Source organism: Streptopelia decaocto (assembly GCF_964273445.1).
Source record: "Streptopelia decaocto genome assembly, chromosome: 3".
NCBI lineage: Eukaryota > Metazoa > Chordata > Aves > Columbiformes > Columbidae > Streptopelia > Streptopelia decaocto.
In genome coordinates, this window is record NC_138656.1 from 21,777,731 (window position 1) to 21,792,844 (window position 15,114).

Sequence of the window (15,114 nt, forward strand, 5' to 3'; positions counted from 1 at the left end):
TCTCTTTAACCATCCAAGTCCATCTCCAAATGAGTAACTGACAATGTCTCATTGTTTCCTCCTATTTTCTCAGCCCAGACCAACCTGACATCTAGCAAATGCTGCTGGAATAAAACAATCATGAAACTGCATAATACATGTAAAGAAAAATATTTAAAAAGAGGTGTGTAATTATGTCATCGTGATAATATTAGGATTTCCATGATTAAACAGAAAAACAGGCTTGAAAAGGCCAGATTCTGTCCAACATGTAGAGTCTCCCTATTTATTCAAGGGAGTGCTGGACCTCTCAAAGGCCAACAGTGCAGCTCCCGCAACAGCATTTGTCTTATGAGAAGAACAGCAGCATGACAAGCTCTTTGCCTTCTTTCTGATCAACACATTTAGCAAAAAGACATGAGAAGATGTTGGTCCAAGTCCAGAAAATTACCAAGCATCCCTAGTTGGTGATGCTGTGGTCTCTAGTAGAAACTGAGGGCACTCAAACACTGAACACTGGTATTCCTTTTTATGAGGCAACCTTCAAACAAAGTGTTTGAACAACTGTTTACAGAGAGTCTGGCAGCAGCAAGGGGACTACCATTGCTCTGAAGTGCCAGAGGGATGAGAGAATCAGTAATCAATGCTGGGAAAGTCCCAGAGAAGTACAAATATAACTTGGCCTTCCCTTTACTCTTTATCAGGTCAACTCAAGTGTTTCTGAGGATGTAATGCAGCTGTCATTCTGCAAAGATGTGTTGGGGCACTGGGGGGAGGCAAATGGGACACAAGAACTTGGCTCATTTCTCCTCCTTTCTGCACAGTCATATCTTTCCAAAGACTCCAGAAACTGCATACCTCAGTTTTGGCAGTGATGTAAGTATCTAAATGTAAGTAATGTGCCAAAAGCAATCTCCTGATGTTAACTATAATTGGTCTTAGATATATTCTGAAGACTCAGCTGTGAGTTGGTATCCAAAATAAAAAGTCTTTATCCCAATCCCATTGCTATCAAAACACAAAGTCGAGGGCTGGTTGTAAAAGTAGAAGATATTATCACTGGACATATCCAATGGTAAAATGAACATCTATCCTCAACGATGAACTGAATGACAAGAAAAGTGTTTGCAGGTTTCAAAACTGTAGGACATTCTGGGACAGGACAGATACTGTAGATCAGAAGAGCTAGATATTATCCATACTACAGTAGCTATGCTATCTGAAAGTAAGGCTTCTCTTCATGTTTATGCTGCATGTTCAGGAAGAAAACTACAAAGAATCAGCCAAAAAGTCACAAACAAGGTATGGCATAATTTCCACAACTGACTTCATGGGTTAAACAGACACCAGTGGTTCTTAAACAAAAGGTTTTTAAGTGCGGTGAGTGCCATTGTTAGTGAAATTAGCATCTCTGCTTCAATCACCTTCTCATGGGCCAAGTATCTTTATAGTGCTAGGGTGATGTACAATATCAACAACCTGATTGCTTGAGAGCAAGTGTGATCTTCCAGCCTCACCATTTCCGTTTTTATCTTCTTTTTCTGTTACATTGTCGCAAGTGTGGAAAGCTAATGGATGATAAAATCCCAGGCTGGATCCTTGGAGTGTATTTCCTCCCACAAAATAACCTGATGAAGTACTCCTCACTTCTTTTCCTACGCTGCTGCATTCTGTGCTTCCATCCACAGTGAAGCAATTGCACTCTACACGGTGGTAAACAAAGTGGCGTCTGTGTAGGAACCTATCAGAACTTTTTACAGCTACAATACTTTACTCAAATGAGTATTCCAGAAATTATTACATGAAATAAGCATTTTAGGTTTTCTCTGCCGTTTTCCCCCTTTGGTTTGCTTCTTTGTACTTTGCACTACATTTCTGGCCCTACCTTCCCCATCAGCAACACACCTTTTTTTTCTAATACACCCTCAAGCCTACATGCCCATTGAAAAACTTCTCTCTCACTATTTCCTATACTTTCTTCCTCCTAGATCAACTAGTTTAGTTGCAAAAAAGAAGAAAAGCCTTTCCTGTGCCTTGCAGCTTTTGTGCTTGAAAGCTTGTCTACTTCTTCCAATTATACTGATTGGCCTTAAAAGAAATATTACCTTTACCTATAAACATTGCCTTGTCTTGCCTATAAACACTGCCTTACCTTTATGCTTCGCCCATTGCAACCACATCAAACACTGTTATCAGAAATGCTACTGCACAACTTGTATCTGCAGGAGCTAAATGCAGGGCTAAAAAGTAGAAGGCCTTTGTGAAAAAGAGTTTGCAGTGCAGTGAAAATATTAACAGAAAACAAGGGGAAAAAATACACAGGGGAGAAGGAAGATGGAGTTAAAATTCCCCTTTAATCCTTTCTCATTTCCTTCTGGCACCTTGTCCAGACACTCCCTCTCAAAGAGGCAGAAAGAGTTTGGTATGTCTGTGAGTCATGAGGTGGATGACTAGGGCTTTCAGGGTGGGGGAGTCCTGTGCATCACCACCTGCCTGTAGAAATGACAGATCCAATCACTTGCATGAGTAGGCGACAGTTTCCACACACACAACCTCACCCCACTCACTTAGAAGTGACACATTTAAACACCTGCATCCACAAGCAGCTGACGATGCACAACAACTGCAGGGGTGCAGGTGGGAGCACGCACACCTTCACACATGTGTGAGAGCTCAGCGTCAACAAAATCAACATTCAGGTTCTGCAAAACCTCTGCAGCTTCTAAACACAGGGATGTTCTTCCACGTATATCTGTTTATTTGGTCCCACATTCAACAGAGTGATAATGGAACGCTGCCGTTTCTTATAAGGGATGACGCAGGGAACATATGCATATGATCACATTATGTGGGGATGAGCTGAATAAGTAGAAGTGTTACCAAAAGGTTATCCAGCGGACTTTTAGCCCAGTATGCAGAGTAATTTTCATTCAATACCAATGCTCTAAATTCTAAGAATAGTTTGTTTTTGCCTGCCCTCTTACGGCATGGGATTCCTCCCTTTCACAGGAAAGCAAAGAGCCAAAACATTTGTTATTCTCTTATTGACGAAGTATTTTGTACAGTTAAGCCCTACCTTCTAGTTATCTTATTCTATGGGCACTGCTAACCTTTCCCTCATAATATTTTTTCAATTCTGACCCTTCTTAGAAACACCTGGGCAAAACATTATCTTACAAATACCGACGAAGGATCTCTAGATATCACACACGTGCATCTCCTGCCAGCAGATCAAGGCAAAACAAACATGTGAATATATAAGTAATGCAGTTAATTGCAGGAAAGGGGCTCATGAAGAAGCCAGATGCAAAGCAAGCCTGGCTCTTGCTTGTACAGCTACACATGTTAAGGAAGCCCACTCGGGGATCTGGGTGATGACAGCACTCACATGCCACCCTCATCAGGCCTGCCAGTTTTCTGGTATTTTATAAACACCATTGAAATCTGCTCTTCATGGGTTCTGCAAAGTGTTCTGCTCAGTCTTCAGCAGGAGACCCTCTGCTCTGTTGGCAGGGATTTGTCTTGTGCTCCTCCTCATCCATTAGAGGAGGCTGGACCATGATGTTGGAAGTGTAGCCCAAATCACCACGACTGGGACGTTCGGCGGTGAAAAGCTTTTTGTTTTGTCACAAACTGGTTTCATAAAAATGACATGCAAGTTTCCAGAAGATACTGATTTCTGTATTACCTCTGTCATCTGCTACGCTTATTTCTCAGACCAACTGGAGAGCATTAACTGATATATTTTTTAACATTTAAGTATTAAGTAGCTGAAATCTTCATTATAATACTGGAGGATAAAACTGTTTATTTATATGCACACATGTTTATACTCTCAAGTAACTATCACACAGTTCTGAGTTTAAAAATAAGGAAAAGGATTGTCTTAGTCTGTCTTTTATAAACTGTGAAGTACACTGAGAACAACATATAATTCACAACAACAAACAAGGCAGAATGTTTGCAAAATTAGCAGAAACATGGTTTCTTTAAAAGATGAGGCATAATGGAGGCTGATGTAAGCAGAGCAGCAGCATTCAGCAGCAGTGTAATTATACTGGTTTAAATACAAAACCAAAAAAAAACTCCTAAACCCACAACTCTGTTAATAGAAACATAATTATTTTGCTCAAATTTTCCTCTGACTACTCCCCTTCTCATATATATAGGCAGCTAAAGCAAGAGATGACTGAATGAACACATTAGTGTATGTCTTCTAGACAATAACCACAGAGAGCAGACGCCAAAACAGCCCGTCTTCATGACTCATTAAACACACAAAAGGAAAAAATTTGACAGAAAGACACACTGGTTCTTTCAAGTAACTAGAGCTCCAGACCAGCAACTTGCTTAGTTCAGTTCAGATTTGATGGTCTGGCCAATAATTACTTCTAGTCTCCTATAGTTAACACAATCAGCTGCAGACAAGTAGGAAAACTACAATTAAATATAATTTTTCAGGGGAATAGTTTTGGCTAATAAATTCATCACCTCCTCAGCAAGCAAACAAACAAACAAACAACTCAATGTGGTTCAGAAGTGATGATACACAGGCTGAGGCATCAATGACATACATCTGCTACAGCCAAGAAAACCCTAGGCACACATCAAAGGCCAAGCTTTAGCAACAACGAGGGCATTTTATAGCTGGGTTAGAGAATTATGGTCACCAACTGTTAGGAAATATTTTTAGTGACTTAAAATTTCTTAAAACAAGTTGAGAAACTTTCAAAAAATAATAAGAACATATGGCCACTTAAAATTATCCACCCTGTCTGATGCATTGCCCTGGATTTTGGGATGGTCACCACTGTCAGCCAGCATGGGTTCTGCAGTCACTGAACAGCAGTAAATATGGCATTATCTTGTAAAAACCTGCCATTAATCTGTTTTTCCTCTCCATTCATTCTGGACTGTCTGATCTGCTCCCTCCAGATGCTGCTGGCTCCCTGATAACTTCCTTCCTTCCCTTGTCTCCTCTGTCATTTCAGACTCCTGTGATGTTCTTGTATATTACAACATCTTGGCAGGCTCACTAATCTTTCTCCTACTTATCAGTCATTATCCACGGTTTCCATTGGAACTTCAAGGGCCTTTTAAAATAATGGAAATAACCTGACATGTACTTGTAAGCTCAAAGTAAATAAGTGCAAACAGTGAGATCCAGTGGTAAATGATGTGCTAATGCTGGTTAACATCAGAGCAGAGATAAGTTCAGCTATGTACAACATCATGGTTGAAAACTGCCATTTAGGATAACCTCTTCTGAACTAGAAGAGACCTGCAGGGGACTCCAGCCTAACCTTCTGCAGTGAAATAACCAGATTCCCAAGGTCTGCACATGCGGCCACTTGCGGTTTCAAAATTTTTACAAACCATTCACCCTACTGAAAGATTCATTTGCTGCCTGGTTCCAGATTCCAAAGGTCTCCCTAGACAGCTCTCAGGGACTTCATCCAGCGTCTTCTGAAGTTTAAAGTTAAAAAAATGGCCATGATAATTCTCAATCCTTTCCCACTCCCTGGTTGAGTTTGATGTCTTTGGTTCTATCTTGGACACAGGGATAAGCGAACCCCTAATTCTGTTGCAAACCTCTCCAGTTTCTTACTCATTGTATGCGGAAACATATGTTGTGAAGTACAAATCCTCCATATAGTACCTTTTGCCAGATAACTGGGCATCTACTAGCTATCAAACTCTTAGCTTCTTCTTATCACCACTAGTGCAAGAGACTGACTGTATTTTTTAAAAAATTCTCAGTGTGAATTTTCAAGCTCTTCTTGTAATCACCTCTGCAAAAGAGCAATTCAGACTCTGCCTTCACTGCTATGGAGTTAAAAGGGCTTTACAGCCCCCCTGCTTATCAAGGGAAGTCTTTCCATTACTCGGCAAAGGTCCCTGAATCAGGCTCAAACCGAGGGCAGAATCTTTAGAGACTAGTATATGAGATGCAGAGTTCCTGCCAAAATACAAAGGTATGGAGTACTTGCCAAAGTTTAAAAAAACCCATAGCTTTCTGATCCATCTACTCAGAACTTGCCAGACACGTTCTTCATGCAAACTTGCAAATAAAAAGAACATATTGCACACATAAGCCAACCCTTCTTCTACCTCGATGGGCTACAGCTGTAGTAGGATTCTCATAGAGCATTGGCTGATACTCGCTTAAAGGTAAAAGAAGGTGAAGTGCAAGGGGGGTTAAGAGGTGAGCAGCTAAAACACGTCAAAAAAGGAGGGGGAAGTTGAGTGTGTCATGGAATCACTGTGACCAACTCATTGCATTGCCCTGTGTTGAGGGGATGAGCTCTGGAAAGAGAATAGATCCTGAGAAGGGATTTCCTCTCCATTTGTTCCCCAGGCACGGTCTTCCTCCTGCCACTTAGGATACATGTGCAGTTTAAGCTGGGGATACAGCCCTGAGGCCTTTCAGTCTGATTTATGCTTAAGCAGGCAGGAAGACTCTGCATTGTACAAGCAATAAACAAGAACGGAGGGTCTGGGGTCCTTCTCCTGGAAGATTCTGAAATATTGAGCGCAATTTCCTGCCATTTAGGAGATTTTTAAGATGGCTCCAAAGAAAGATTTTATATAAAATGAAGCAAAACAAAAAAATCCTGTAAACTTATCTAGCATTTAGCTTTAGCTTGCCAGAGGCACACTATGTTTTATTAAAATATCAACAAAGAGAAGCCAAAGTCAACAAAAACAGAGTGGGTTCTCCTGTCTTCTAGCCAAATCCCCTAGATCCTGCAAGGCACTCCTGTGTTCATCTCCCCTTTAAGCGCAGGTCTCCCAAGCCATTCCTCTTCCTCAGTCCTGCTCACATGCATTTTGCTACAAAATTTTGGCATACAACTTTGTTTGCTATCCGAACATTTGGACCTACCACTTCTTCTAAGACGCTGTCTCCTTCTGCAAGTCACTCCTCTTTCTTCCCTTCCTCTTGCCTGCATTGTTCCTCTCTAAGTCATGATTCTCCTTGTGGTTTGCTCTTCCCACCACCTACAGGCTTCCACTCAAACCACTCCTGTCCTCTTCCATATAGGCTTCTTTTCAACAAAGCTTCACCACTTTGTTCCCTACACCTCCCCAAAACTGCAATATTACCTTCCTCCCTTCAACAGGCTCCCTAGTGGAAGGCCAGTAAGCCAACCTGATGTTCCTCAGCCCCGTTACTACCATGTTGTGGTGCTTTGTTAAGACTTGCCCATGTCTCAGTGTAACATGGGCTTGGCTGCCTCACTAGACTGCAGCCCAAAGAGCAGGAACCCAAACTCAACGGCTGTTTTCTGATCCATGTCCTGCATTTCTAGACTCCCCATAACATTCACACACGGCAAATGGCAATAAATCCGTCTACCAGCTCAGTGCCCGACATTTCTACGCACAGTAGTGTCGAGCTGAGAGTACACACTGGCTCGTGCCAGTAGCTAATGGTAATATTATACATTTCTTCAAGTCGTCTTCAATAACTGCTCTGTTCCTGGCAAGAGGTGGCTGCATCTGAGATAAGCTCTCAAATTGCAGTGAATATGATGGAGCGATAAATACTTCCCTTCACCCACGCTCACAGATTATTTGCCAAACGTACTCTATACATGATTTCCAGCGTACTGACTTCTTTTTTTTTTTTTTCTTAAGAGATACAGTATTTGGAACCAAACAAAAGGATTCTGGAACAAGGAGAAAGCAGCAATTTAACTGAAATATACTGCAAATTAACTTCCTCTGGTCCTGAGCTGTTGGTGAGGGGGCCGGGGAAAGAGGCGGATGTTGGTAGAGTAGAAAGTTATTAGGTCCACACTTTATACTGAGTTTGGCACTTCAAAGAGCACTGTACATTTGCCATTTAACATAACATGTAGCCTTTCCGATGTCAAGAGTATGGCTTCAGGACAGCAGTACACAAATTGTGCGATCTAAATATACTACTTTAGATGTGGGTCACAGTGATGGCAGTCAATTAAAATCAAATGCCCCAGGTGATATCTGTAATACAGACATCCTGCGTCAGCTCACAGCCACAAATCCTGCTTCCTAGTATTTTCTTCCGTGGCATTAGAGACTGCACTTTTTGGCAAGAAAACAGAGCAAGGCCCCTCTGCTCCTGATTATACAGAGATCAGTCTGGAGTAGCTCAGCTGCAGTCAGTGTAAATTGCCTCAGATTTGCACCACGGAGATTTGGCCCAAATCTATAGTAGCTTGCTCTAAACGTATTCCCTAACTGAAAAACAAGACAAAACACTGTCTGAATTGAAAGTATTTGAACAACCGACTGTGGTTTAAATTTAAATCTGACTCATAATGGGGTAATATGTTCCACAGCATCTTCTTCCACATACCTCCAAGCAGGGAGAGAGGCCCTTAAAGAAATGGGGTTTACCACTGTCTGGAGGGCAGACGGTTCTTCACAGACCCTGAGCAAGCTCCGCAGGAGCCCTCAGCATGGACCGGGCTCTCCCTGCCATGGAAAGACCAAAGGTCTGCTGCTGCTTGCTTCAATTCTTCATCGCAATCTGATGTCCCCCTTGGGCTTTAGCCTGGCGCCATTCATTTGCTCCAGCCTTGTGCTCTGATACGTCCTGTGATGTGGTCCCCCATCCACAGCCTCTCAGGTACCCACACCCACAGCAGCCTCGGATAACGATGACAATAAAAACCAGCGCTCCAGCTACGTTCTTTGTGATGCTTTATGATGTGTTAACAAAACATGGCACCACTTCCATAGGAAGTAATTATTACTTGTTATTGTTTGACCGTCTGTACATAATAAAAATACCTTAGAAACAATACCACAATGCTCTCTGAATGACAGCTTTTTGCCTTGCAAAGGTTTCCACTCATACAGCTTTGCTGCGGTGCCTATTTATTTTTTGGAATGCTTATTCATAAAAGACAAGGTTTTTTTTGAAGGGTGCAGGGACTTTATTCATAAATACAGAAGCACCTTAATAAAAGAAAGATGTGATGAAGTCTTCAAAGCAGGCAAGAAAACTGACGAACAAAGACATTCCCATAACAACTGAGCTTTATCTGATCAAATTCCAATAAAGCCTGCATTTGGCATAAATCTTTAAAAACATAGCAAGAGCCACTGGAGGATGCTAAAACTTGTTTATTTAATATTATTCCTCCCCCCTCCCCCAAAAGTACTTTATCCTCTTAATATTTTCTGAAGTCTCGGTGCACACTGAGAAGACAATCACACGAACATGGTGCATTGGAAGGGAGGGAGAAGCAGCGCCGGAGAGAGCCCACTGCATCTGATGTTGCGCCACTTTGTTTCCTTCCTTTCCTCCCTTCCTTCTGGCTCCCCACTCTCCAATCAGCAGCAACACCACCAGCAGATTAACCCTCACTTGTCAGCAGAAGAAATATCAGAAACGATAGTGAGTTTAAAGAATTTAATTCTCCAGGGCTTCACTTAACCAGAGTCAAGAAGAGACAGAAGGTTTTACACCCGCCTTATAAATAAGAAACTTAATTCCTACTTCTATAAGTTTCATTATTTTCCATCCTAAGACTACTTAATATGTGCACTGCGCCTCCCCATCTGTGCAGGAACACACAGAAGTGGCTGACTAATCCTTAAATACCAAGAAAAGTATTCTGGGTGAAAACGGACATTAAAGGAACTGTTTCTGCTCTCACAGACTACAACTCGCCCACTGGCTTTGCAGATGCATCCAGGGGACCCCCATGAGAATTTATCTCCAAGACTTACTGCCCAGAGAAACCCAGGAGGCAGCAGACCTGGCAGACAGATCCACAGCCATTCGCTCACAGCATAAATACGATGGGGTGATCTCTGCTCCACCCCTGCTTCTAGGGTGGGAACAGGGTCCTGCTGCTGCTGTGCTGGGAGCGAGGGGCCATGGCACTGGCTCACCACGCTGAGCAGCCCCAGACTGCCTTCCTTCCCGGAGTCAGTGCAAACAAGGGCTGCAGGAAAACACAAAGTCCTTTTCTGATGTGGTTTGGAAGAGGGAGCCAAGTATAGCCTGAGGAAAGCTTAGCTGAAAAGGTGCAGTCTTGCATTTCTTTTCTCATTTGAAGGGGTAGATCCGTAAGGTCAGAGGACCACACAAAGAAAGAATCAGGAGGAGAAACAAAATATTTATACTCTGCTTGCTTATTTTTTCCATTTACCCTGCACATCTCTCTCTAGCTGTTCCTAAAATAGTCCTTCAGAGTAATATTGTCCCTTCTGCACCAGTGGTGTACATATATACTACTCAACTGCCACTGGACTCAGAGAGCTCTTGGAGAGCAGTTAGGAGACTTGAATGTGTTCAGGGCTGCCCACTTTCCCAGTGAACCACAAAAACAGAGCTCTGACTCTCTTCAGAAGACTTCTGCCCCTCGCTTCCTGCTTGACTGAGCAAGGTGAGGGTACACAGGAACAACCATTCCCTGAAACTACAGGTATGAAAGGAATTTCAAAAACCCTCATCAAGAATATCTCAACAAAGCAAAACACCAGGCAACCCAAAACTTGGTGGAATAAAAAAAAAACCTTAATAATTAAATGGTGCTTATGCAAGACAAAACCCCACATTGTTCCTTCTGGGCACAACAGCCCTGGCAAGCCCAGCACGTATCTCACAAGGGAGGAAGCAGGGCTTCTGCATGGAGGAGGAGTGGTGGCTGCATATGCCAACTCCACCAGCAATCTCCTCTGTGACGTTCTGCCTCCATGCGCAGCTTTTCATGCTGGAAGTGAAGACATCCAAGAAAGTCCTCAGCCCTTACAGAATGTATGTGCCTCTCCAATTTCCACTGAAATAAGCATCTTCCTCATTCTCCCCTTTTACATCCCATGTTTGTTCCTTCCTCTGCTGCTAGACACCCCCTATCAGCCTATCATCACATAGTCCTGAAAGCTCCTCTCTAGCATCACCCTGGCACCAGTGCCTCCTACCCATACTTCCCCACCTTCAGGTCCTTAGATTTTTCTCTCTAAAATCCATATTCTACATTTTAAGATGTTTTCTACAGTGCTGTCCTATAATACATCCTCATCTTCACCTTCTCCCTGCTTTTGCTTCTCCTGTTAAACACTGTACACTAACCTCATGCATTTTCATGGAGATTAGATGCAGCAATATTTAAAGGACTTTGCAGCTCCTACAGAACTGCTGGTGAGGAACCTGTGCAGTTCAGATTGACCATCACAGAGCTAAGACAATACCTGCACACAAGGTTTTGGGAAGAGCTGTGTACAAGACTGTAAATATGACCAAAGAGGGGGAAAAACAACCAGCAGAAGGCAGTTACAGGAGCTTATAAAAAGTAAAGCAGAGAGAGGAACTAACAGGCAGCTTTTATCATTTTAATAAGTGCTTTGAAAGGGCAGAAAATAGGTGCTCTGAAAGGGCTCCAGAGACGGCTTGCCTCTCTACAAGCAAAGGAGCAAAGTAACATGCCTAAAGCATGCCTGGCACAAACACACACTCAGAGCTTGCTGCCTTTAGCTTGCCTGTTACTCGGTGGAGAAAAGACCTAATCCTACAATAACCTACACTCACTACTCACCTAACACTTCACTCATTACACCCCACCCAGCCTAAAAAAGAAATTGCCTTACTCACCAGCTATATATTTATCTAAAGGGCCCAAGTACCTGCCCTGGATGCAGGTGTCAGTCATTTCCATGGGCACAGGCTTGCTGGAGTCAGGCTCTCTCAAATAAACTCCAGCTGTTTCTCATCACACAGCAAATTCCCAGCCAAGCAAAGGCCCTTTCTTCCCTACCTCCACTGAACCCTTTGCGTCCCACATTCCTCAAACACGGAAAGGCAATGAGCCGGGCTCAGGCAATGGCAGCTGTACTCCTTTCAGGTGGTTGACTAACAGCTCTCAAAAGTAGAACAACAGAAAGCCCAGAGATGCCATCAACTCTTTTAGGATGTCTGAGCAGTGAGGTAAAGCCAGAACATACAATCTTTTCAACAGGCTGGTATGGCAGCGTCAGAGGGACTCACAGTGTAATTCTCTGTGATGGCTGTTATATATAGATGACACCAGTGACTTTCATTAAATATTCACACTAACTTTCTTTTTTAAGAAATGTCATTATTTACTCAACTTCTCTGCCAGCCTGTCCTTGGGAAGCAAGACAGCCAGGTCACAGTCGTGAAGCCAAGCACCCAGGGACTACTGGGGACCTAAACTACATTCAACTGAGAATCACGCTTCTCCTACATTTAAAAAATGTCTAAACAGTCCAGTGTGGCTTTTCCTGTTGCCAGCCTCTGAGGGTGGCTTATACTGTCACTTTGGCAAGCCCATGAACTGAAATACACACCTCTCTGCTCCAAGTTTGGATTGCACTTGAACAAACCAAGCAGAAGGTGAATGTCGAAAGGGAAGGAGAAGACTAACTTGAATTTGCACTCACTGGATCTGAACTGGACTCTACAGTGCTGCAAACCTGGGGCAGTGCTCAGGGATGGCTAATGAGGGCAGCAAGAACAGAGCCTAATAGGGGCTCAACACACTTTGTTTTACAAGATGGTGTCCTATCTGGCAGGGTTTTCAGCAGAACAAATCCAGGATTACTGGAACAACCATGAGTTTGACTCAATATAAAACTGCTGGGAGTTGAGCCCTTTTTTTTTGCTGTCTTTCTCAGTGAAATGAGCTATGCTTCAGATGAAATACGCCCTAGACATTATTTGCTCAAACGCACTGGCTCCATGTAAGTGACTTTTATGGCTTTAAAGATTAAATTACATGAATTTTATCAACACTCAGGAGTGAGAGAGTCACGGAGTAATTTTCTTCCTCATTCCCTTGCCTCAATCCCTAGGCCACTATACAGAATCTAAGTCTGAAATTGCTAAGCTTTGAAACTCAATTATTAACAACATCATTTCTGTGAGGAACAGTTAACAGGCTTCTCCTGAACACAGAACAGAGAGAGGAATTTGACTTCTTCTACGTAAACTACAGTACAGGCCATGTGTTGGGAGATAGAGATCCCAGAGATCACTTGTTTGATATCTTGTTCTGTCACTTAGTGTTATGTGCTGAAATTCAGAGTCCTGAGGAAAAACTGCTAGAAAAAGTTTGCACATTTCAGCTTTATATGATTTTGAATAAAGTCCTTTCTAGGAAAGGCGCAGGAAATAAGAGGCTACTTTGGAAAGATGGGATTCAACCGCTTCTCCCTGTGGTTTGTTCCACCTGGCTATACGGGTACAAGGCGGGTTTGCTGCGGAGAGATGGGGAGGTGACGCGTACGAGGTGCCACTATACCTGGTACAGCTCTATCCGCTGCTCTGAGACCCGCGCCTTTGAGTTCTGCAGGCGGAAGACCCTGAACTCGGCCTTCACCAAGTTGGAGGCGTTCTTCTCCATCGCTGAGACGTCAAATCTGACGATTCGGAAGTAAAGGCTGTAATAGCTCGGTGGGATGGCATCTGCAAGAAAGTAGTGTGATTTTATTATTTTTCTAATGATAAAATAAATCGTTCCTTCAAACAGCATAATACAAGACAGCCTCAGTGAGAGGAGTATCTGTAGCATGATTCAGTTTCCAATTGCAAATTTAATATTACTAACAATTTAATTAAAAATCCCAACAACTCCACATGTGTTTGATTATAGGAATACCATATTAATAGAGATTAACCATTTCCAACTCTATTTCAGGTCATGCATTTGAACTCCCCTCTTTCAACATACTGGTGGAAAATCCTGGATGACTGTAACTTGGGAAAACAACAGTTAGTATCTGGCAAATGCCTTCAAACTTGCACAGAGTTCACAGCAATCTGGTAAGACAACAAGCAATGGCAACTCATGTGCTCTGCATGTTCTCTGAAGACCATTTTCCTCCCCAGAACATGGGAGAATAAAGTAGCCAGCTTCAGATTTTGTTTTCTATGTAGTTATTGAAGGATTTTATTGGAATAAAATATTCATTCTGATTATAATAACAAGGGCAGGAAGAGAAGAGGAAGAAGAAAGGCAGGAAAAGACAAGCAGAAAGTGGACATTATAAACAGAATTATGTGCATTTTGATCACTTGGAAGGAGGAAAAGCCTTAAACATAAGCAGTCCTCACTATATATTGAGGAGAAAGAAGAAAAAACAGCTAGAAAAGAAGACTCAGATCTTCAGTGATGGTGTTAAAATATCAGTTTAGGTTTCAAAACAGTCTCTTCCTCCATTCCAGCTGTAAACTGTGACTCAGATTAAGCAGCAAAGCACAACATGGGTTACTCTGAAGGGTTCAGGGACCATCGGATACCTTTCCACCCTGTCCTGGCCAGCAGCATGAGGAGAAGCTGGTCCCCACCATCATCCCTGTCTACAAGTCCCTCCTCACCCTGCCCCCTGGCCTGGAGAAAAATCTCCGTCCAAGCCGAGGGAAAGGTCTCCTTTTCTCTCACAGTGTGAAAACTGAAGTGTGTAAAGAAAAAGAAGAAAGAGGAAAGTTGTACTGGGGAGCTGTGGGAGGAAGGATTTTCAGCTGAGGAAGCAAACCTCAAAGGCGTCCCTGGGACCACACCAGCAGGAAGACTTTGGATAATAACTACAAAACACAAAGTTTTCCCCCTAGTCAGGTAGCTCAGGATTTGCCATGCAGTGGCAGGAGATGACAGCCTCAAGGTCAGGTAGGTGAAAAGTTCAACTCCCGTGAAAGATGTGGGCCTTGTCCAAAATCCCAGCAAGGCCTCCTGCTCCACTGCCTCCCTTAGCTATCCAGGTACTTATTGATGGAATAAAATACCTTATTCTGGAAGACACCTAATTCTTAACAGATATAATCTACACAAGTTGTAATTTCTATGTAAAGAGATGGGATAACCAAGTCCAGTAGATTGATCTTTATTTCTAACTACGAACGATTAAACACAGTTGGAATAAATGCTTAAAAATGTTTATACATATCAATAAGGCATAATAACCTAAAGACCTTCTTCCTAATATTTAGTGTTCCTAGACTGGCTGCTATTACCAGAACTTCTGAGCAACTGGCTACACCAGGCAACACCACTTACAGTTACACATTTAATAACCCATTTGCTGCAGCTCTTCAAATAATTCTAAGTTCAAACCGACTACAAAATAAATACTTGAATTAAGTCAGTCATAAGAGGAATAAAACAAATTTAGTCTGTT

At 42.6% G+C, this 15,114-nt stretch overlaps 1 protein-coding gene across 1 annotated transcript in view; it reads right to left on the minus strand.

Annotated features, from left to right (window-relative positions):
- The window catches only part of TGFB2 (transforming growth factor beta 2), a 65,986-nt gene that overhangs the window by 10,194 nt on the left and 40,678 nt on the right, over window positions 1-15,114 (minus strand). Inside the window, exon 2 of the mRNA XM_082047415.1 lies at window positions 13,242-13,405. Coding sequence (XP_081903541.1) covers window positions 13,242-13,405 — 164 coding nt within the window. The remainder of the gene's footprint in view (window positions 1-13,241; window positions 13,406-15,114) is intronic.